Source organism: Sceloporus undulatus, chromosome 3 (genome assembly GCF_019175285.1).
Source record: "Sceloporus undulatus isolate JIND9_A2432 ecotype Alabama chromosome 3, SceUnd_v1.1, whole genome shotgun sequence".
In the NCBI taxonomy this organism is placed as follows: Eukaryota; Metazoa; Chordata; class Lepidosauria; order Squamata; family Phrynosomatidae; genus Sceloporus; species Sceloporus undulatus.
Window position 1 is genome coordinate 20540167 of NC_056524.1, and position 25401 is coordinate 20565567.

Sequence of the window (25401 nt, forward strand, 5' to 3'; positions counted from 1 at the left end):
CAATGTTGCTAAATTTCAAAACTGGGGGAGTTTGAAGACTGACAGGTGTTTCTAGGAGTCTTGATGAAAAATGTGGGGAACATGTTGCCCATGGGAAATTACAGTAGTAAGTGATGGCATATGCCTGTCTACATTTATTTCTCAACAGATCTGTCTTTGTTAAGGGAAGTCTTTTGATTTATTATGTATCAACTTCCTTGTCATGACTCTTCATAACCTATTAATTTCTCTTCCCACTTTTATTTTCTTGCACTGATATTAATAGTAAGGTTAGGAAATACAATATGATTCACACCTGATGGACTTGGAGTGATGAGAGATTTGGATTCTGACGGACCATACATTTGATGGGCTGGTACTGTGGGGCATTTGCAAACTAGATAGTGCTGAAAATGGATTTTAAAAAAAAGTTGGTTGTAGATCCTGGCTTTTGTTTTGATTGCATTTTTAACAGTGAAATACAGGTTGAGTCACCTTTATATGAAATGCTTGAGACCAGATTTTTTTTCCTCTTTATTTCAGAGGGCTTTTTGTTGGATGAAGAGTATTTTGGAATATTTGCATATACATAAGATACCTTGGAGATGGGAGTCAAAAATAAACCATATGCACATAGCCTGAAAGTAATTTTATACACATTATTTTTTTTACAATTTTCTGCATGAAACCAAGTTTGTGTACATTGATCCATCAGAAAGCAAAGGTGTTACTATCTCAGCCACCCATGTAGACAATTTTTTGGTATATTTTGGATTTGGGAATTCTGGATTAGGGAGATGTAACCTGTACTGCTTTAGTATTACAGTGGACCCTTGTTATACGCTGGGGTTTGGGTCCAAGATCCCCCATGTATAACAAAATCTGTGGATGCGCAAGTCCCATTAAATATAATGACATAGCAAAATGGTGTCCCTTATAAAAAATGGAAAATCAAAGTTTTTATTAGAAATTTATACTTTTTTTGAACATTTTCAAACCATGGATGCTTGAATCCATGTATAAAAAATCAGTGTATAAGAAGCACTGACTGTACTTCCTCAGGATTTTCTTTTTAAAAATTCCCACAATTCATTCTGTAGACTTCTACACCAGATTAATCTTCTTACTATCTTTATATAAAAATTTGCCAAGAATTTATTGTACATTTCTTGTAAATACACATTTCTGTAGGCACTTTTCATAATTGCTAATGCAAGTAATTCCCCTGTTTTTTCTGCACATGTTTTCATAAACTGCCCATTTTTGGTGCACTGCTTAAAAAATTATCTGCTACAGCTCCAAATTTAGCATATAAATGATTGTCTGCATATAACTGATTTGTGTGAAAGTTCAGGAACTATGAACTTGTTATTTTATATTCAAATAAGAACATGGTGAATTTCTCACATACTTCTACTTTTGGTGGCCTTTGGATAAAAAAGTGTCAAAATATGATAATACATACACTGAAGCATCTCCTTCTCATTTGCTCTGTCCTCTTGCTGAAAAAAATATTTGGGTAGTTGCTACTAAGATAATCAGTAATAATGTTAAAGGAATCACATAATCAAATTTTTCAAGTAGTTAGTTCAAAATGTAACAACGAACCAAATTGATAATAGCGATATAGCTAGTATACATCTCTGAAAGAATTTTTCTCTCCCACCTTAATGGGATACAGCTTTGATACATATAATGCACTCCAGACATTGTTAGACTGCAAGTCTCATTGGTCCCAACCAGCATAGCCAAACTTAATCAAGGCTGGGAGTTGCAGTTTAACAGCATCTGCATGTCTACATGATTTCCACTCCTACTGTTCCTACATCCTTGTCAGTGGAATGCCAAAAATGTAAAAATGTTGCATGGACCTAAATATCAGTAGAGTCATGAAATGGGTTGCATTTACCTGTGGGTTTGCTCATTAGTCAACAATTGGTTTAATTGGGACTAACCACTGGATTTCCAGCCACATGGCTGTTCATTCCTAGATGGTGTGTAACTATTTGTCATTAACTTCAATGCACTTCTTTATTCATTGGGACTGAAGAAACTATCACTGGGTCTTCCTTATAGGGCAGGGGCTCCCAACCTGGGGGTCGCAACCTCTTTGGGGGTCACTCAATCCTTTCTTGTGGGTCACCAGGTTGGGATTTGCCCCTCCTCCTCCTCCTCTACGCATCCAGGCCTCCTTTGGCCTGCTGCCTCCTCCTCCTCCACGTGGCAGCTGCCACCACAGCTGCAGGTGCCTCCACCGCACAGGGATGGGGATGGGGATGGGGCTGCCTCCTCCTCCTCCCCTCCTCCCTGTGGGCACCAATGGGCAGTGGCTGTTCACATACACATTCTACTAGGCCACATGACATTACTCCCTCTGAAAAGGCAATAATGCTGGGAAAAGTAGTAGAAAGAGAGGAAGGCAACAAGCCAGATGGTTAGCCTTGATCAGGGAGGCTATGGGCCTGAGCCTACAGCATCTGAGTAAGGCAGTTGAGCACAAAGAATCTTGGAGATATTCATCGACAGGGTCACCATGACTCAAAGTCAACTTGAGGACAGTTAACACTAACAAATACCAAGGTTTGGTGCTGAGCAAGCCAGCTATCATCTCAACAGAACAAGGGTTTGGGCTATGTTTCATCTGGACTGCATAACAAAAAGATGAGAGGAGGACATATTATTTGGTCCATACAGACAGAAAGTATGTGTTACAATCCCTTCTTCCTTTATAGCACTACAAAGTTTTGAGCTTTGTTCAAAATCACTCATACTTAGTTGATACTAGTAAATCACATTGAACTCACATTTGATTTTTTTTAAAACTTCAGAATGAACATACTTAGTGTTTGCTATAAAAATATTTTACCTTCTCAAAATCCAATGAACTAGTTTAAGGGTGCTCTAATATGTCTGTTTATGTAACTGTTCCTAGTACACCAAATTTATGCTTTTCTGGAAACCTACAAGAGACTTTTGGGATTATGTCTATAATAATTTTTTGGGGTGAGAAAATATAACTGCTGTCATCACTTAGGCTGAATTTTACTGTGTGCTTATCAGGGAGTAAATCTCATTGTGTTCAATTGCTTACATCTGTGTAAGCAAACATGGGCTTGCAGTTGCAATTATTCTCACAGTAAATATGGAGAACTTGATTCTACACTGTCAGTAACATGATGTATGGTTCTAATAATAATGTTGAGGCTGAATTCCTAGGGTTGCTTATTAAGGAGCAAGCCCCAATAAAAATGATGGGATATATTTCTGAGCAGCCTGCCAGTGGAAACCTCATCCTTTTAAAGACATGGTGTGGCATCTTTCATATGGATGACTTTTTGGAATTACTATTTATTCTGCTGGCAGTGCTGTTTTCATCTGTTGTAAAGCCACCCTTATCTTTTGACGATGGGTGGAGTAGAAATGTAATGAAAAATAAATATCTGCAGATGTCTTCCTGTGAGTCTCCTGTAGATAGATTGCTGATATTCATATCTGTAATTTGCTAGCAACCTCTTCATGCTCCTATGAGGACCCAAATTGACAAGGATTGATCTGAATCATTATGTCTGCTGAGAAGCAGAAGAGCCCAATCATGCAAACTTATGCACAAGGGTATTTTTGTGCATGTGAAAATCTTCCAAATTAGCAGATGAAAATCGTCGGCTTGTTTAAGAGCATTCGTGTCACGGGAATTAGAAACCAAAAGATACGAGGCAAATTATTCTATCATTTATATGGAGCAGCGATTATGCAAAGTGCTTTAAAAACTTTATCTTCTTCCAAGGAAGTTACATTTACCATTCCTCTCTCTTCCCATATGTTTCTCAGAAAGGTTGTAAGAAGCAGAAATTCAAATGGTAAAGCTTTGTCCAGCATGGAAATTCATGTTGTGAGAAAGTAAAAATGGCAATATATAGATACACACCTTGTCAGTTCTGCCACAGACAAGGACTGTACTGATTTCCTGTTCCCCATTCTTGCTCTGTATGGTTAGGCTAGATGAACAAGTGACAGCCACAGAAGGAAAGACAGCTGCAATACTCCCTGTAGTATGAGAAACCCTGGGCCTTATCAATTACCCAATGGTGCCAACCTCTAATATATTCTCTGTCAAAACTAGGACTCTGGTGACCAGGATTCAAATCCTGGCTGGGCCATGTAAACCCACTGGGTGACCTTGGGCAAGTAACACTCTCTCAGCTTCAGAGGATGGTAATGGCAAACTCCATCTGAAGAAACCTTCTAAGGCATGATAGGCTCATTGTAAGTCGGAAGCAACTTGAAGGCACACAAGAAGAAAAATGGGCTCCACCAAGATATTGTGTGTGTGTGTGTGTGTGTGTGTGTGTGTGTGTGTGGTGTGTAATAAGTATTTAAAAATAATAAATCTATTAAATAATTGATTACCCAAGTTTTTAAAAACACAGTCTAAACTTTTAAACAGCAGTATGGATGAAAATCCATAAAGCATAACTCTATGTGTGCCCTCAAGTCATTTCTGACTTTTGGCAGCCCTAAGGCAAACCTATCATGGGGTTTTCTTGGCAAGATTTGTTCAGAGGGGTTTGCCTTGGCTTTCCTCTGAGGCTGAGAGAATGTGACTTGCCAAAGGTTACCTAGTGGGCTTTCATGGTCAAGTGGAGATTTGAAACCTGGTTTGCAGAGTCTTATTCCAACACTGAAGCACTATACCATGCTGGGTCTCACATAAAGGAAAATAGATGGCCAAATGTCTTGCCATTTCTTATTCAAGTAAAAGCCAGACACAGAGTGAGCAACACTCTTCCTCAGTAGCCAATAACATTCTCATATTTTTCAATTCTTTCCTCAGCATTAATTCTTACAGAATTTGTGGGCAGTGAAGGAGAAGACACATTTTAATTCACTACAAATCTACACTTATGTGTTAGCCTTTGTCTGGAGTTCGGTTCTTTAACTGAAAAATGTAAGAATTTCCTTTGTCACCGAAAAGACTGCTGGTAAAATGTGTATGGTCTCTCCTTGAATAGAGACCTACCAAGATCTTTGGTCATTTCTTTTGCTTCAACTGTTGATTTATACCTTAGGGACCTTCACATGTTCTTCTATGTGTGTGTTTCATTGTGTATTTTTTAATTTGAACATTCAATTATTCAATAGATTTATATATTTTAATATTTGTTACACACACTCATACACATTTCCTGACTGCTTATTTTCTAATTTTTTGTAAGTTAAGTGTCATAGGCCCTGGACAGACGGGCCCTTTGTGGCATCATGGTGATGTGCTAGGTTTGCCTCAGGGCGGCGTGTGCACATGCTCCACAACCCTAGCACATGATGAGGATGTCGCAGCTGCGCAGCACCATCTACTCGGTGCGCACAGCTATGAGGTCCCAGCAGCGCAGCGTCCAAACAGCGCTGCACAGCAGCATTGCACAATTTGGTTGCTGCGGCACTGCTGCAGAGCAAGGAGAGGTGCCTCCTGGGCGCCTCTTTTTGTGCTCTGTACCACGCCATATTCTTTTTGTTGTGCACCATCATCAAAGGACAGGACCCATATCAGACACTGTTAGGGTTAGTTTCTGCTTCTCCTAAGGCATATATGTATGTTCTGTGGATGCTTGAATCCATGGATAAAAAAATCCATGGATACAGAAGGCGACTGTACATTTGGTTCACTGGTACTGGAGAAACAACTACTGTCTCTTCCCCATTATACAATGGGGAACAGGCAGACACACTGGCAGATACACAATGAGTTGATTGCCTAATGTCAGTATTTAGCAAAAAGAAGGGTGTAGTGTAACCACTGTGTAAGTATGAGACTGTAGTTTTACACTATACAATATACGATCTCGGCCACAGACTGTAGTGTATTATTCAAATATATCTTTTTGAAGCTATTACTATGTCTAAAATGTACATAGTCTTTTGTGTGTATTTTTTTCTCAAACAAAGCACAAATTTTGACAAGATGAGCAAATTTTGGAGACAGGATATACTTAGTCTTGCTCATGAACTTTCAGGATGTGAAAAACTGATATATTCAGCAAGCTGATGAAACGCTTTTCGATACTTATTGAAAAGAAATGAGCTTGAAATAAGGTAAGATGAACAGGGCAGTTAGCTTTTGGAATGGTCCCTGCAGATTTCACTTTAACATTTTGTTCTGTAAGTGATAATAGTCTGAATTCTGTTTTCAGTCTGCACTAGAGGAGATCCACTGAATCAGTGGGATTCTATGTGTTTCTTGCTATTTGACAATTTATTCAGTGAGCCTTCTCTACATATAAGTAATAACAGGATTCAAGCTAGTTTTAACCCCATACCATCAAAGTTCCTGTCATTTGTCATTTTCCAAGGCATTAGTAAGGGGTCACTAGCCACTCTCAGTGGCCCTGGCCATACTCCTTTTTTGTATTCATAATTTTTAACACCTCAATCTTTGGAATGGGGCTGAAGGAACATTTCCTCATGGGGAACAGAATTCTTATTTGGGCAGGCAATCCTTTATTTTGCCATACCCTGTAACTACATCCTTGGTTACAGTAGTAGGAAGGTGGGCCCACCCATCCCATTCAGGTCTTTTCCCCCAAATCTGGAGTTTATTGTTGTTTGCTATTAACTGTCCTCAAGTCTGTCCCATCTCCTGGCAATCTTGTGGATGAGGCATCTCCAAGCCTCCTTATCTTTCACTGCTCTGCTTAGATCCTGCAAATTCATGACCTCTCTGATTGAGTCTATCCATCTTGTGTGCAGTCTTCCTCTCTTTCTGTTGCCCTCTACTGTTCCTAGCATTATTATCTTTCCTAGTGAGTCCTGCCTTCTCATGATGTGACCAAAGTACAACTGCCTCAGTTTAGTCATCTTGGCTTCCAGAGAGAGTTCAGGCTTGACCTACTGCAGAATCCATTTGTTTGTCTTTCTGGCTGTGTCCACAGTGTCCTTAGCACTCTTCTCCAGCACCACATATGGGATGAGTTTATTTCTTTCTGTCATCTTTGTTCACTGTCCAGCTCTCACATCCAACCATAGTGGTGGGAAATATAACAGTTCAGGAGGTTCTAACTTCAATGCTCAGTTGTATATACAGTCGGCCCTCCTTATACACAGATTTGCCATGCGTGGATTTGAGCATACGCGCATGGCAACTCCCGGGGAAATTGTCCCAAATGGCGGCGCACATGCACACGCACCGCCATTGGGGACAAAAGTCCCTCTCCTCCCCTCCTCCTTTCCCTCCCTCCTCCCTACCTATCTACCTTCCCCCTCCCTCCCCTTCCCCTCCCGCTTACGCCCTCATCTCCTCGCCCCGCCTCCTCCCCGCCGATGTGGGTCAGGGCCAGGTGCGCTCGTGAGGCAAGAGCCTCCAGGCTGCACCCGGCTCTTTTCGGTGGTGCTGGCGAGGAGGACGAAGCTTGGTCTCGTCCTCCTTGCCGCCGCCTGCCGTACAAGGGCCGGCTGCAGCCTGGAGGCCTCTGGGCCTCCAAGCTGCCCCTGGCCTTGAATCACAGCGTGGAGGGAGGAGGACGAAGCTAGGCCCCGTCCTCCCCACTGCCGCAGAAGAAGGCCGGGGCAGCTGGAGGCTCTTTGGCCTCCAAGCTGCCTCATCCTTGAATCCGTGGCGGCGGAGGGGACCGAAGCTAGGCTTGTCCTCCTTGCCGCACCATGGAAAAGGGCCATCTGCAGCCTGGAAGCCTCTGGGCCTCCAAGCTGCAGCCGGCCCTTCTTCCACGCGGCAGGCAAGGAGGATGCGCCTTGGCCTGTCCTCCTCCTGCCACTGCCGTGCGGGAAAAGGGCCGGGGGCAGCCTGGAGGCCTGTGGGCCTCCAAGCTGCAGCGGCCCTTGAACTCGGTCTGGTGGCGAGGCGACGAGCCCTGACCCCATCCCTCCTCTCCCCCGGAAGAAGGGCCAGCTGCAGCCTGAAGCTCTGGGCCTCCAAGCTGCAGCCGCCCTTCTTCCACGGCAGTGGCAAGAGGACGGCCTGCCCGTCCTCCTCGCCGCCTGCGGAAGAAGGGCCGGAGCCGTGCAGCCGCCCTTGAACACGGCGGGATCGGCGAGGAGATGCGCCTGGCACCCCCTCCTCCCCACTGCCATGGAGAAGGGCTGGGGGCAGACTGGAGGCCTCTGGGCCTCCAGTCTGTCCCCAGCCTTTAAACCGCGGCGGCAGCAAGGGGAGAGTCCTGGCCCCATCCTCCTCCCCGCCACGTGGAGAAGGGCTGGGGGCGCCTGGAGACCTCTGGGCTCCAAGCTGCCCCCAGCCCTAAAACCGTGGAGCGGCGGGAGGATGTGGGAGGCGCGGCGGCTGGCATTGGAGCAGGTAAGCAGGAAGGGAGAGGGGGAGGGAGGGAAAGAGGGAGGGGAGGGAGAGGGATTTTTGTCCCCAATGGTGGGCGTGTGCACGCGCGCCCCCATTGGGGACAAATGAGACTTGATATATGCGGATTTGGCATACGGATCTGGAACAGATCTCCCGCGTATACCAAGGGCCCACTGTATTTGCATTTTAGGGTCTTGTCTAATTCTTTCAGGGTTTCCCTTCCCATTCCTAGTTTTCTTATTGCTTGACTCCAATCTCTGTTCTCTTCAATGTTTGATCCAAGTATGGGAAGTCTTTAACTATTTTAGTTTCTTCATTATCTAGGTTGGATTTATGTATATCTTCCATGGTCATTGTACTGTTTGTACTGTTATCAAAATCATCATTTACTGTTTGTTTGTTTGTTTGGTTGGTTGGTTGGTTTGTACTTCCAGACACTACTAAAAGTTGATAAGGAGGATGCCAAGTTTATTGATTTCTCAGACTAAATAGCAATCCAAGATAGGCATGACTTCTAGGCCCATCCAGATGTGTGGCTTTTACAGTAACCAAGTGCTGCTGTCCCATAAAATAAGGAACAAGCATATATGAACTAGCCCAAAAACAAGTTGATTGTGCTCTTCCAAAAGTTTATTACTCTGAACCTATACAAAACTTTCAGTATGACTTCTAATGGCATCCACTTCTCCCTTCACAGAGAGTGTTGATTATGGGCCAGTGTTTATACAGGAGCCTGACAATGTGATTTTTCCAGTGGATTCAGATGAAAAGAAAGTGGCCCTCAGTTGTCAAGCACGTGGAAATCCTGTTCCATCCTACAAGTAAGTGATATTCTCAAAATTGACAAAACTGGGAGCAGTTTCTCCTGTTTTCAATCCTAATTTTCTTGTTTCTTGTTTCTGCATCTATTTGTGATTTTTCAGGGGGAAATGTGAAAAATCTTTTGTGCGTATTTCTTCTAACACACTCACATTTCGCCAATAAATGCATATTTGGAAAGCATTTTCCTTTAACATGTCAGTTTGGGGGAGTTTTTTTAATGTGCATATTCTGCATGCATTTTTAAAAAATGGATAATGGAATTTCAGGATTCTGAATAGGAAGAAAAATGGAATATATATATATATATAAAATTGTAGTTTTACATGTGGTAGTTTTACACAGAAAACAGCATTTTCTACATAAGAAACAGCTTTTTTGTAAAGAAAATAATATTCCTGCATGGAATTATTAGTTTCTGTGCAAAAAAAGACATTTTCTGTGCAGAAAAACCTGCAATTGGGGACATTCCCCACAAAATTAACATGTGGTTGATTTGCACTCAAAACAGCTTTTTCGGTGCAGGAAACAGCAGTCTTTGTGTAGAAAATATTTATGTGCTGAAAATTCTGTTTTCTGCACAAGTGATGCTATTTTGGGGCAAAACAACCACTTCGAATGTTGTACAAAAGAAGTCCCAAATTTTGAATATGCTTTGAAACTGTGTAATTTTTTTTAAAAAAATATTTCTTGGAATGGAAAAAAAATGCTAAAATTACTTGTCTCTTCCTCTGATAAGAAAATAAGTGATGAATTACATTCCAAATGTTGAGAACTGTGTAAAATGAAGCAAAACTGCCTTACAATTTCTCTGTTCAGAGCCTGTCGAGGTGGATGTGTACACTGACAGTTCTGCCCATAATATATAATTAATGTAAGATAATTAGAGAGACAGCTGTAATGGTTTGAGTGTTGAACTATGACTCAGTCTGGAGACCAGGGTTCGATTCCCCACTTGGCTATGAAATCCACTGGGTGACCTTGGGCAAGTCACATGCTCTCAGCCTCAGACAAAGGCAATGGCAAACCTCCTCTGAACAAATCTTGCCAAGAAAACCCCATGCTAAGTTCACCTTAGGGTTGCCATAAGTTGGAAATGACTTAAAGGCACACAACACACACACACACCTAGAGGAGAAAGTCTAGAGGATGGCATTCATTTCCTATAGTTCTCCATTCAGACTTAATTAAGGTCATTTCGAAAGTGAAGTTGAAGGCTTTCATGGCCAGCATCCATATTTTTTTGTAGTTTTTTCGGGCTATGTGGCCATGTTCGAGAAGAGTTTCTTCCTGACATTTTGCCAGCATCTGGAAGAAACTCTTCTCAAATATGGCTACATAGCCTGAAAAACCCACAAAAAAACTATCATCTCGAAAGGTTTAGGATATCTCTGGGAGGGTTGTGAACAATATCAGAATATGATATGAGAAAATGCAAGCAAATTTTAAAATAAAATAGCATCTGTGATCATTGGGCCTAACATTATGTTGTCATGAATACTCCCTGCCCTTCAAAAGTTCATAATGACAGTGGGCATAATTGGATCAAAGAATATTTCAGGGAGGTGGAAAGCGAGGAAATGTAAAATTTTGCAGAATTCTTTTTTTAAATTAAAAGACATGAAAGATCAACTAGTTCCTTCTGCCCACTTCCACAAGTCAGAAGGTTAATTCTCACCTGCAGGGCAGCATCTCTTCCTCATCAGGCAAGTAGTATTACATGACCATTGTGATGAAGAAGGAAATCTATTCAGCTAATTCAGAAGTCTGTTTCTTCCAATGCAGAATGTATGTCACAGCATTTTGATTTAGATTTTTCCCGCATATGTGTATGTTAGCAGTTGCACATTTGTTACAATACTGTCACCTCTTTTTTCTCTCCTTTTTTGGAGGGTGGGGGATGCATTTCCTCTTTTGTGACAGCCCTCAATAAGAACTCTGTATAGGAACAGGAACCATTGCAGTTAATGTGTGCAAAAAGAGAAAATCCACTTGAGTACTAATTTAAAACTTATCCTAATGACAATGTAACTCTAGGGATCTTACCATCAATAATCTCTTCCCCTCTGCCAGCATGTTTATGATGAAGAAACAGGCATTGATCTATGTATTACTTAACCAGGGTAAGGAAGCACGTTATTACGTTTTAACATGTTAAAAATCTCAGCAATGAATTTAAAATTCAAGATTTTAATCATTAAATACCAACATTAATTTTTCAAGTAATAATTAACATTTCGTGCTATTTTAAGTCATTATTTTGGATGAGGTAATTGGGAATGGTTGGCCACTTTTAGTAATTTTAATTTTTTTTTTTAATTTAATGATGTAACTATAAACAGTTCTTATTAACAATTAATGTAACAAACACTTTTAAAATTGTTCTTAGCATTTTAATGTCAGAAAATTAATTGGCTTTGATAATTTTATGTAAATCTGTTAGAATTATTGCTAAAGTTTCCAGGCTAGAAACCCAGTGGAACATAATGTTTTCATCCACATTGTAGATCTAATGCAGTTTGACACTACTTTAAAGACATCATGTTGGACACCATGACTCCATCTTACAGAATTCTGGGATTTGTAGCTTTGTGAGGTACCAGCACACTTTGTCAGAGAAGACTAATGATTTTGTAAAACTATAAATCCCAGGATTCCATAGGATGGAGCGAAGTAGTGTCAAATTGGATTATTTATACAGGGTAGATGCACCCAATGTCTAAGATGATCCACAAGGACCAGCAAAGCCTGGGTGCAAATCTCTAAACATGAGGTTTCTGGGAGAACATAGAGTTCCATCCACTTTTTATCAATCTAATCTACATCACTGGGTTGTTGTGACGTATTAAAAAAAAAACAGTATGAATCCTGCCTGAATCCCTTCAAAAGAGTGTTGAAATACGTGTATAAACAATATCAATCAATCATCACCATAGGAAGTGTATGTGACACTTACGTGACATTAGAAAAAGGTCACATTTAAAGGGATGTTCAGATGGGCTCTAGCCATTGAGGAAGTACTATAGAAAGGACATGTAATCAGTCTCTTCAGATGCTGAACTGAGGCACACTATTGCAGTAGTAAGTGCATCAGTTAGCTGGGGTTGTACATGTGCTGGGCTGGATGAGGGCCAATAAATTGAAGCTGAATCCCAATATAATGGAGGCTTTGTGTACTGGTGGAACTTGGGTCTGGGAATTGAATAGTAGCCTTTTTGTACTCCTCCTGAAGAAGCAACCACATTACTTGGGAATATTCCAAGATCTATCACTGTAGGCTCTGAAGCTTGGACCACTTAGCACCAGCTTGGATTGGTGCACTGGCTGCAACCTTCCCTGGACGGAGGTAGCCTAGCCACAATACTTCATGCACTGGTAACTTCCTGGTTAGACTACCGCAGTGCACTTCATGTAAGGCTGTCCTTGAAGAAAGATTCAGAAACTGCCGCTCGTACAAAATGCAACAGTGATTTGACTCTGCTTTAACTGCCATAGTTCAATGCTATGGAATTATGGGATATGTAGTTTTGTGTGTGATTTAGCCTTCTCTGTCAGAGAGCTCTGGTGCCACCACAAAAGACAAAACCCAGGATTCCATAGGATGGAGCCATGACAGTTAAAGTGGTATCAAATTCTTCAGTGTGGCAGCAGCCTCAGAGAGAGAAAAGAAGGGAGGATGTTCTACTGGGGGAAACAGAGCACAGGAAAGAGTTAACATTTCTCCCATAGCACCACAGTCTTGAGTCAAATAGCCCCCCTTCTTTCAATTGTCTTTAACATTAAAATATAGCATTGGAATTTCTGGCAACAGATGTAGTTGCACTTTCTCTGTATTCATAGGAGGAAGTGGTGGTGGCAACACTGGTGTTGTGGTTTTAGTGTTAGACTAAGACTCTGGAAATCAGCCATGGAAACCCACTGAGTGACCTTGGGCAAGTCATACTCTCTCATTCTCAGAGGAAGGCAAAGGCAAACCCCATCTGAGCAAATCTTGCCCAGAAAACCCCATGATAGGTTCACCTTAGGTTGACCATAAGTTGGAAATTACTTTAAAGCAGACAACAAGAACAACAACAACAACAGTGGCTGAGATGGAAAGAGAAGGTTGTTAGTTCTCTGAGTTGCCTATTTCTCCAAAGTTTGATTTCTTGAGGGTAGAGGTCATTAGAGGCAAGATCTTTGAGGAATGATGACCTGGATCTTTGCCATTGGTCAAACTAGTTTGAAGACCATCCTTTCCAGAATATCTTCCCTCCAAGAACAGCACCTGGATCCTTGAAACCATTACTTGGAGAAATAAATTAAAGAGCAGGAAATCTGTTCTTCCGCCCAACCAACAAAGGTTTTTTCCTCCTTCCCTCACCACCTACAATCTTTTTAAATCAGGCTTCTGCTACTACCCTGGCTCTGTGGTCATAGTTACATCAGCACAGTTTCCCAACATGTGCAGATTGTCCCCATCATATCTGTATATTTCACCCACACAGAATTATGAAATTCTTACTGTTGTATCAGTGCTTTGTTTTCATCTTTGGTATTTTCTTGAAAAGGACAATTATTAATCCGCTTTCTTTGTTTTTCTCCTAAGATGGCTCCGAAATGGAACAGAGATAGATACTGAAAGTGATTACCGCTACAGTGTGATAGAAGGGAGTATTATCATCAATAATCCCAGTGAAACAAAGGATGCTGGACAATATCAGTGCATTACTACTAACATGTTTGGCAGCATTTTGAGTAGAGAAGCTGCACTTCAGTTTGCATGTAAGTAACGTTTACTTATTAGAAGTGATTCTCTTAGAAATGATTAATTGATTCTGCCTTTTTATTGTCTGAATCTGGCTAATGAACTTATTCCACTGTATTCTGAATGATGAGAAAGAGTCTGAATTATGATGGGCTGGTCCATTTTGTCTGCTGTTATCCATCTGTAGCTTCTGCTACATGTGATGGTGTTACTTGGGATCCCATTTTACACATTTTCTTTATCACAACAGAAGCTAGAAACAGCCTCCATACTTCATATCACAGCTAGGACATGTAATGTAATTCTTATCCCTGGTGTGAAAAATATCATGCCTTCAATGAGAGTTGATATCTTCATGATTCATATTCATCTTTATGGCTCATTGTTATCCTTATGACCCATATACATGGATCCTTTCTCATATCTGTGCATGGTACCATCTGTATTTTGTTTTGTTTTGTTTTAGAGGAGATCCATCCCTTTCTTTGCTTATATTTTTCAAACACCAGCAAGGCTGTATACATTTTAATATGTGTACATTGCTGGAGTACATTCTCCCATCGTTTAAAATAGATTTTTCATGCATTTTAAATGTGTGCACCTTTCTAAGTGTGTTGAAATGTCCACAACTGCCTATCGGCATGGATATTCCAAAGTGCAAATTGTGTCATCCCTCAGAAAGTCTAGAAAGTGTAGGCTAAAACAGCCTCACCAGACCCTGAACCATAACTGGATTTCTCACACATTCATACTTTTAGATTTGCTAATGTTGGTGGTAGAGAAATTCATATATTAAAGAACTATAGGAATGAACATCATTTTGTACTGTAACAACAGTGGAATGATGAAACTATAACACAGAGAATAAACACTGGGTTTTTAAGATTAAAGTTTGGGCTAAGAAGGTCATCACAAACTAGGAACCAGGCTGATGTCTATGGGTGGAGACTTCATTGCTTTGGTGCTGACACTTGCTTACGCCAAGACAATAGTAGTAATGGGACACAAAGAAGAGACTTGCTTGATAATTTAAGAGAGCAATCAGTTTCCATCGGAATGTATCACCCGCAAACAAACAAAAAATCACAGTGGCCCAGTGTAGCATTGCCAATGACTGGAGGTGTGTTATGTCAAATTATTTCTCCATATAGAGGAGAAAAAATAATGTAAGCAATTTTCTCACAGATGTTTTCAAAAAGTGCAGTTTCCAAAGAGGTTTCAGAGATGGAGGCGAGTCTTCAGCAGTGGGTGGAAGGTCTTCCCATGCCTACCCCCAAACAACAATAATAGGGTGGGAAAACCAGGTGAGAATTGGGAAGATGTAGCCTTCCAGGATCCTCTCTTGGCTCTCTTCTTAGCCATCCCATATGATATCGGGGGGGGGGGGGGGGGAGTCAGGCAAAAATTGGGAGGCTAGAATATGATATAAGGAAGGTGATGGAGGAAACTGGACAAGGATCAGGATGCTATAGCCTACCAGAATCCTCTTTTGGATCTATTTACTCCTCACAATAGCAATGGGAAGAGAAGCTGGCCAAGATTCAGGCAGACTCACCAGTTGTATCCTGATTGCTGGTTCACAAGATTCAGACATCACCATCATGTAATGGCTATTGGAAGACAGCCCACAATGATCCTCCTCTTCAATGGACTACCTGCCTGCCCTTGCAGATTGGAGGATGGCAGGACATAAATGAAAACAAAAATCCATCAGTGATACCTTTATTGGACAACTGAAATGAACAATATATTTCTTGCAAGCTTTCAGATCTCCATGGGCTTCATCATCAGGCAAGATGTTACAAACCAAAGAGGGGAAAAGAAAAGAAAAAAACAATTGGAGATGCTAGTCAGATGCCAGCATGTTGTTTCAGTCCTTAGTAGAGATGGTATACTGGGGAAGATATGGTATACTGGGGAGGGTTACGGGATCAGAGGTAGTCCTCAAGTCTTTTTCAGAATTGGACAGGGGATGATAAAGGGACTTGAGGAGGATGTTGTAGCTTTCAAGCACCTGAAAAGTTCTTTTTGTCATTTCAACCCCCTCAAGTTTTCCTTCCCTATCATACATGCATTTGCCATTCTACTTTCCTCTCTCAACCAGTATGTTGCTATTAATTTATCCATATGCAAGCATTTGCTTTTTTTTTTTTTTTTGGAAACAGAAGTAATGTGGAACATCATCTGTCACATCTGTAAAACTCTTTGCAATAACAAATGTTCTCTCTAGATGCAGTAATGATGTGCAGCGATTCCCTGTATAAAATTGTCACTGTGCCATTTGAGCTTATTGCCATGCTGATAAGGTATTTGAACTGAAATGTGACATCTTCAACTTCCCTCATAGCCTGCTGAGCTTAGAACCTCAAAACTTCTAGCAATCTATCACAAGCTTAGACTCTCTCCCATCTGTATCAAATGAAAAATGAATTTGAAGGGGGAGGGGGTCCCAAGTTTTCCCGTGCCATTGCAAGTTTCAATGTCTCAGCATAGTTACTCTAACAAACTGATACTATGTGTGTCTAAATACAGAGCAGGGTACTTTCCAGGCTATTTAGTATTAAGATTGCAGTCAGTAGAGTAAATCACATCCCACAATTAATTCCAAGCCAGTCTCTAACCCAGTGGAGGCTGGTGGCTCCAAAATCAAGGGCATGATTAATCTGCACCAACTTTTAGTCTGAGGGTGCATCTACACTGAAGAAATAATGCACTTTGACACCACATTACTTGTCATGGCTCCATCCTCTAGAATCCTGGAATTTTGTAGTTTTATGAGACACCAGCACAGCAGCCACAGATGCTGGCGAAATGTCAGGAAGAAACTTTTCTAGAACATGGCCACATAGCCCAAAAAACCCACAAAAAAACTATGGATGCCGGCCATGAAAGCCTTCGACTCCTTCTATGCAGCATAGGATGAGGTCATGTCTGTTAAACTGCTGTGTAGTTTGACAGGGCCCTAGAAATCATAACATTATAGAATTATAGAGTTGGAAGAGACCACAAGGGCCATCCAGTCCAACTCCCTGCCATGTAGGAACTTGCAATTAAAGCATCCCCAACAGGAAAGTCTGTGCTCGGAGTTAAAAGATAACAATGGTCCAAAACACACTGCAGAAATAATCCTGTTTGAGACTGCTTTAACTGCCCTTGCTCAGTGTTAGGAAATCATGGGAATTGTTGTTTATTGTGGCCCCAAAGCTCTCTGACAGAGAAGGATAAATGTCTCACAAACACTATAGTTCCCAGGATTCTCTGGCATTGAGCCACGGCAGTTAAAGCGATCTCAGGCTGGATTATTTCTGCAGTCTGTTTTAGAACAATGGTAGTTAAAAGATAACAGTCTGTATCAATGACTTGGATGAAGGAACTCAGGGCATGCTTATTGTGATCCTTGGAATAGCGGTATATAAATAAAAATTTTATTATTATTATTATTATTATTATTATTATTATTATTATTATTATTATTATCATCATCAAATTTTCAGATGACAATAAATTAGGAGGAGTAGCTAATACCCCAGAGGACATGGTCAAAATTCAAAATGATCTTAATGGAACAGTAAACTGGGCCAAAACTAACAAAATTAATTTCAACATGGAGAAATGTTTATCCCTACACTTAGGGAGGAAAAAAAAATGAAATGCACAGATATAAGATGAGGGACTCTTGGCTGCATCAATAGAAGTATAGTGTCTAGATCAAGTGAAGTAATAGTACAACTATGTCCTGCTTTTATGCATTTATGTACTGTGTTTATGAAAATATTCCATCTCCACTTTTGCACATGGAGTGCATTATTTAGTGGATCCCTAAAAATGCCAGTAGGAAAAAGTGAAGACATCTGTGAAAACCATGTTATCTTCTATTCCTAGTAATATAAAGTAGGATAGAGTAGTTCTATTGGACGTTGAATCTGAATATATAGATAGCATGTGAAAATGCACTGAAAGTGGTCAGTGGACTGGATTGGAACCACTTTGGCTTCTGTTTGTTATTTGTTCTGTGAACATCTCTCCCCTCACATATTCAATTGATCTTCTCTTTCATGCAATAAAACATGCTTTATCTCTACAGAGATTATCTTGCTGTTTGAAATCTGAACATGACTGTATCATTTATATTCTCCAAATCTATCTCAAAAAAAATAATTCAGTGCAACTTTCCTCTTCCAATTTAATTCAGCTGATTGTTACTGCTTCTTCTTTTTAATCTTCTTTGGCATTTCTTGCTCCCTCAATCTGTTTTCCCATTTAGGATACAGAAAGACAAGTACCGATTAGCTATAGCTTATATCTCCTTTAACCAATGGTTGCACGCATAATAACTGTCCCCTGACAGACAGGATAAGAAGCCCACAATGACACAGATAAATAAATCAATAGGGTATTGGGTGACAGCCTGCCTGTGGTATATTCCATCATGAAATACTCTTGACAGCTCACTGAAGAGCTTACTGCCACCTGCAAAAGGCTAAAAGCATTGGACCCAATCTCCTCCTAATTCTATGTGCACTGACTATTGGTTCCAGATGGAGGTGTCCATTTTCATTGATCAGTGCACACAGTTATTATCTAGGAGCCAATATGAACATAATTCTGTGGATGTATTTATGCGTTTTGATTTGTCAGCCTCCCTTTTTGGATTTGGATCTTGAAAGTCTAGTCAGAATTATTGCATCCTACTTTGTTTTTAGGGGAAAACACACATTTTCCATATATGCTGGCTTGCGGCCATTGATTTAATGGTTGAATAGTGAGTCACCATGTAAATCAAATTGATTCTATGGCTCTAATCCATTTGGGATTTTAAATTTTTTTAAAGGGATAGTTCAACTGGAGTAATCTGTAGGAATGGATAGGTTTTAGCTTTGTGCCTAAAAGTGTAAACAGAAAGACTGTTTGGAATTCATTCTGCACAAAATTTTCATGTGATTATTTTGCATAGAAATTTCCATTTTCTGCATAGAAACAGCATGTTCTGCATAGAAAATGAAATTTCGACCTAGAAATATTATTTCCTGCACAGAAAATGCTATTTCCTATGCAGGAAATGCTGTACTTGGGGACTTATTCTGGGCAAAATTTGCACATAGGTGATTTGCATAGAAAACAGCATTTTGAAGAATAGTCAATTCACCATTGAACAATTGATTCAGTGGGTCTACTCTAATGGAGTTTAACCAGTGGAATACAAGCCTTTATCTACACACTCCTACCTGCAGCCTGTTTTAAAATACAAACATGCATCTGAGGAAGTAGATTAAGGCTCTGTACACACTGGCCATTAAGGCTGGCAAGGGTGCGAAGTCAGGGCATAGTGTCCTCATGATGCACACCCGTTTCCATACCGCCAGGGTGCCCTGATGCTGTGCGCTGCTCCACACAGCATGTGGCATCATGGTTCTCTTCCAGCGCTGAGTCCATATGGCACAGCACTGAAGGAGCACCTTGAAGCCGTGGTAATGTGGTATGGTGCTCTTTCGAGGGCACAAAAAGCAGCTGTGGCTCCTTTTTTAGCCTCAAAAGGCCAAATCGGAGCCGCGGTGTGAGGTTAGAATCATAGAATCATAGAGTTGGAAGAGATCACACGGGCCATCCAGTCCAACCCCCCGCCATGCAGAAAATCCAAACCAAAGCATTCTCGACAGATGGCCATCTAGCCTCTGCTTAAAGACCTCCATAGAAGGAGACTCCACTACACTCCAAGGGAGTGTGTTCCACTGTCAAACAGCCCTTACTGTCAGGAAGTTCCTCCTAATATCGAGGTGGAATCTCTTTTCCTGAAGCTTGCATGCATTGTTCCGGGTCCTGTTCTCTGGAGCAGCAGAAAACAAGCTTGCTCCCTCCTCAATATGACATCCTTTCAAATATTTAAACAGGGCTATCATATCACCTCTTAACCTTCTCTTCTCCAGGCTAAACATCCCCAGCTCCCTGAGTCGTTCCTCATAGGGCATGGTTTCCAGACCTTTCATCATTTTAGTCACCCTCCTCTGGACACGCTCCAGTTTCTCAATGTCCCTTTTGAATTGTGGTGCCCAGAACTGGACACTATATTCCAGGTGGGGCCTGACCAGAGCAGAATACAGTGGCACTACTACTTCTCTTGATCTAAACACTATACTTTTATTGATGCAGCCTAAAATTGCATTGGTCTTTTTAGCTGCCGCATCGCATTGTTCACTCATGTTCAACTTGTGGTCTGCTTGGTCTCCCAGATCCCTTTCACATGTAGTTTAATTCAGCCAGGTGTCCCCTATCCTATATCTGTGCATTTCATTTTTCTGTCCTAAGTGCAGTACCTTACATTTTTCCATGTTGAATTTCATTTTGATAGCTTTGGCCCAGCTTTCTAGTCTATTCAGGTCGTTTTGAATGTTGATCCTGTCCTCTGGAGTATTAGCTATTCCTCCTAATTTGGTGTCATCTGCAAATTTGATAAGTATGCTCCCAATTCTGTCATCCAGGTCATTGATAAAGATGCTGAATAACACTGGGCCCATGACAGAGCCCTGTGGGACCCCACTGTTCACTTCCCTCCAGGATGAAAAGGAGCCATTGCTGAACACCCTTTGGCTTCGGCCAGTCAACCAGTTACAAATCCATGTAACAGTTACTTTGTTTAGCCCACATTTTACAAGCTTGTTTGCAAGAATGTCATACAAGGTTGCCGTGGCCCCAATCCAGCTAGAAAAGGGGTGGCATTGCGCCATCCCTAAGGAGCTGTATGTACAACTCCTAAGTCTACAAAAACATATGCCATAAGTTCTTTAGTACAGTTAGTTTCAAAGGTGCTACAAGATCCCTTTTTTACACACACACACACACACACACACACACCCAACCTGAACATTTTTCTCTTACATTACCAACTAGATGGTCTTAAAATAGACAATTTCTGAGAAGATGTCCCTTTATAGATATGAGATGTGCTTCTTAAGTGAAACCACAAGGTTAATCACTGAGTACCTGTTGCTTGAGAACAACAATAGGGAAGACTATTCTTGTCCTACTTAGGTCTCTCCAAAGGCACCAACAACCCTTTCTGGGAAAAGAAAATCAGATTATGGACCAAATAGGTCCTTGATCTGTTGCTGCATGCTTATCTTCTGATATAACTGTAAGGCAGTACTTTATATCAAATTGTAAATAGTAATTTTCTTTAAAACCCATTCTGAGGCTGCATCTACACTGCAGAATTAATTCAGTTACACACCACTTGTATGGCTCAATGCTATGGAATATTGCAATTTGTAGTTATGTGAGCAATTTAGCTTTCTCTATCTGGTGCCACGGCGAGCTGTAAATCTCAGGATTCTGTAGAATGGAGCAATGACAGTTACAGCAGTGTCAAATTGCATTAGTTCTGCAGTGTAGCAGCAACCTAGGAAATAGGATGAACAACATCAGCTGCCCAAGATTGCTTTGTCTTTTCTGTCCTTGGAAAGATTGGTCTTAATAGGCTCATTAGGATTATGATGATATTTGAGATCTAACCACTTTTAGAGGCGTTGAGATGAATACCAGAACTAATACTATTTTTGCAAATATACAGCAGAGTATTTGCTGAAGACTGTAAACAATTAAAGCTTAATTTACTTGACAGCAGAAATCAACAGAGAACCTCTTGTCATTCATTTATTTCCCAGAATTTTAATATTAATTGCCAATATGTAAACAAAAATACATGCTTTTTGAACAAATTAGTGAAATTTTATATTTGGATATAATTATGCTTGGATAGATGCACAAAAGTAAATGTTGGAACACAATGCAATTGTAAATTACAACTGAGATGTCTCTACCCATCTGATATTCCTGCTTCAATACAGAGGGCCCTGTCTTCCTTTCTTTGAGCATATATATACTATATATACACTAGAATAAGTATGCATAATGTGAAACTCTGTAGTCTTGTATGGACAAAACATAAACAATTAGTCAGTTCCATACAGGTAATTCATGTTAGTAGTACTATCTGTGTGAACAGTTTATACTGTGTGATGCTTAGCAGGACCACCATATCTGAATTTATCAGGTAGTAGCTGATTTCCAACAGTTTAGAGAGCTGGACAAAGTGGTGTTGGGTTTCCATACAGAGTCTATACAATATGAAATTTGACATGTGAGAACTGGAATGCTTGCATGTCTCATAAATCCTGATTATCCTCAAGGTCTGCCAGTTGCCATGACATGAGCCAAATTCCATAGAGATCCTGCCAAGTGGGAATAAAGAAGAATGCTAGTAGATGGAAGAAACAAACTTGGAAAAGCAGTTTAAACAAGAGTTCAAAAGTCTACATTTAATTGCTAGTCTCAGCTAGAGTAGACACCCTGAGTTATTTATGGAATGACAATTTACCACATATGTAGATTTTATTGATTCAGTGAGTCCAGATTTAGGTCAAGGGCAACTGTTCAGTAGAACAAAACTGTTGATCAGACCAGCTCCTAATGATGAGGTACTTTGGACCCTATCACATGGGGCACAGTACAACGTGTTGGTTATCACTTTTAAAGCTCTATATGGCTTGGGCCCAACCCAACCAAGGGATCGCCTGCTTTCATACAATCTGCCCCATACACTCAAGTCCTCTGGGAGGAATTTACTACAGCCCTTGAAGACCAGGTTGACGGCGCCCTCCCAGAGGACATTTTCTGCAGCCACTCCCAATTTATGGAATGGCCTGCTGGACAAGATCCGTCAAATTACCAATCTAGAGAGCTTTTAAAAATCCATTAAGATGGATCTCTTCTGGCAGGCCTTCCCAGAATAAAATACTTGGCCACGAATAAGACTTCCCATCTATTGAGCTCTGCCTGCGATGATGATTATTTGGATAAATTGGATTTTAATATGTAGTTTTTAATCTTATACAGTTTAATCTTGTTTTAGGGGGGGCACTATGTATATATGGATGCATTTTAACTTATTGTGTGCCACTTTGATTGCCTGGCAATAAAAACTATTATTATTTAATAAAAAGCCCGGCTTACCATTCCTGAAATAAATTCTAATTCGGGAGGCAGCTAGGTCTTATGTAAATTGCCACCAAAATCACTGCTCTGATACAGTCCTGGTCCCCGGAGATGCTTTGATGGCCATTTTGTAAAATTGGAAGCTTCCATTTTCAAAAAGGGGCCAGTTGAGCATTGCTTCAACCCAGGCTGGATCTGGATGGTGATTTCAGTGGTGATTTACATATGATAGAACCTGGCTGCCTCCCAAATTAGAATTCAGTTTGGGAAAGGTAAGCTGGGTTTTTTACCCCATGAGATAGGATCCTAGGTTTACTCCTTGCCAGTCTGGAAAAGATGTAGACCCTTTGACTGCCAATTTCGCAACTTTGAGGTTGTGCACCTCCTAGGTATATTACTCAGCTTGAGAAGGATGTATCATGTTTCTAGTGCAAGCCACTCATCCCTGATGTTTGATGTTTCTAGTACAAACCACTCAACCCTAAAACTTGATTACAAGAGATTGTTGACATGATATAATCAGTAGAGTTACCTCTGAGTGTTTGTGATGGCTTTGTGGAATCTGGGCTGCCCCTTGGTTTTCTGGGAGATTCCAAGCAGTTCAGCAAACCAGCAGATGGCTAGATCATAACTGGCATAAAATTAACCATGAGGCCAACCAGGTACACATTAGAGCAGACCATATCATACCTGCTCCATGACAGTCAAGTAAGCAGATGGTTTACATCAGTGTCTCCCTCACATCTACAAGCTGCTGAAGTTGTTTGATTTGCTATTATATATTCCAGTAAATCACAATACTATATGGTGCTTGTACTCTTGAAGTCATCCCTGAATCCAGGGAAATAATAATAATAATAATAATAATAATAATAATAATAATAATGTTTCCCCGCCTCTCCTGGTGGATCGAAATGGGGTTACAGACTAAATAAAAGCACATCAAAATTCAATTAAAAGCAGAAAAAAACAATAAAATATCCAACATCAGACAATAACAAGCAAGGTAGGGATCATACACAGACAGGGCATGTCATTCATATCAGGGTGGTATTCATATCAGGTGGGGTATGCTCTGCTAAAAAGCTCAGTTTTAACTGCTTTTCTAAATGTTTCTAACGAGGTCGCCGAGCGGATTTCCTCAGGAAGACTATTCCAAAGTCTCAGAGCCGTTGATGAGAATGCTCTTTGCGAAGTAGCAACAAATTTAAAGGTTGCTATTTCCAATAGGTTCTTACCCGATGTTCTAAGAGTGCGGAGCGGATTATATAGGGAGATGCAGTCCCATAAGTACCAACTATGGTCACTAATAGGCCTTTTCTGGACAAGGCACTTGAGATAGTTGATGTACAGTTGCACTCATTCTTAGAGAACTGATTATTTCATTGTATTTCAATATGGGTTCAGGTCTGGTTTGGAATCCATGTAGGAGAGAGACAGAGGGAGTGCAACTCTGCTGATCCTACTTAGATGTATTTGATGCCATTGCCCCCAACAGTCTTAGGGAACATCTCTGGGAGCTGAGGGCTGGGAGCTACTAATGTTCCACAGTGTTTCTGTTCCTATGTTCAAGAATGTTTTGAGGGGGAGAAGATGACTGTGCCTAGGTACCCTAGGAGATAACACTGTGGTTATTGTACAAGAAAAAAGGAGCAAAATCGGATTGCTCAAACTATCGAGGTATAACACTGCTCTCCATTGCTGGAAAAATCCTTGCAAGGATACTCCTGAACAGAGTAGTCCCTGATATTGCAGAAGAACTTCTCCCTGAAAGCCAATGTGGCTTTAGAGCTAATAGGAGCACTACAGACATGGTATTTGCCCTTAGGCAACTGCAAGAGAAATGTAGAGAGCAGAACAAAGGACTCTATGTAACATTTGTCGACCTCACCAAAGCCTTCGACACTGTGAATAGAAAAGGTCTGTGGTAGATCCTGGAATGACTAGGATGCCCCCCCAAATTCCTCAAAATGATCATCCTGCTACATGAAGGTCAGCAAGGTCAAGTCAGATATGGCGATGCTCTCTCAGAGCCCTTTCTAATAACTAATGGTGTGAAACAAGGTTGTGTTCTCGCTCCAACTCTATTTACAGTCTTCTTCAGCATGATGCTTCAAAGGGCTACAGCAGATCTCAAAGAAGAAGACGACATTTATATACGCTACCGTACTGATGGTAGCCTGTTTAACTTAAGCCGCCTGAGGGCCCGCACTAAGACTCTAAACTATCTAGTCCATGAACTGCTTTTTGCTGATGATGCTGCCCTCGTTGCCCATACGGAAGCAGCTCTGCAGTGCCTAACATCCTGTTTTGCAACAGCTGCAGAGCTCTTTGGACTGGAAGTCAGTCTGAAGAAAACGGAAGTTCTCTACCAGCCGGCACCTCAGGAAGAACACTACCATCCCCACATCACCATAGGCACATCTGTGCTTAAGTCCGTCCAGCAGTTCACCTACCTGGGAAGCATCATCTCCTCAGACGCCAAGATTGATAAAGAGATCAATCACAGACTGGCAAAGGCATATAGTGCATTTGGAAAGCTTCACAAAAGAGTCTGGAGTAACAA

General features: G+C 41.0%; 1 protein-coding gene across 5 annotated transcripts in view; it reads left to right on the top strand.

Annotated features, from left to right (window-relative positions):
• CNTN5 (contactin 5) overlaps positions 1-25401 on the top strand; it is a 932298-nt gene that overhangs the window by 607688 nt on the left and 299209 nt on the right. For all 5 annotated transcript variants that reach the window (XM_042459705.1, XM_042459707.1, XM_042459709.1 and 2 more), the window contains 2 exons: positions 8979-9102; positions 13689-13864. In XM_042459705.1, the coding sequence (XP_042315639.1) occupies positions 8979-9102; positions 13689-13864 (300 nt within the window). The remainder of the gene's footprint in view (positions 1-8978; positions 9103-13688; positions 13865-25401) is intronic.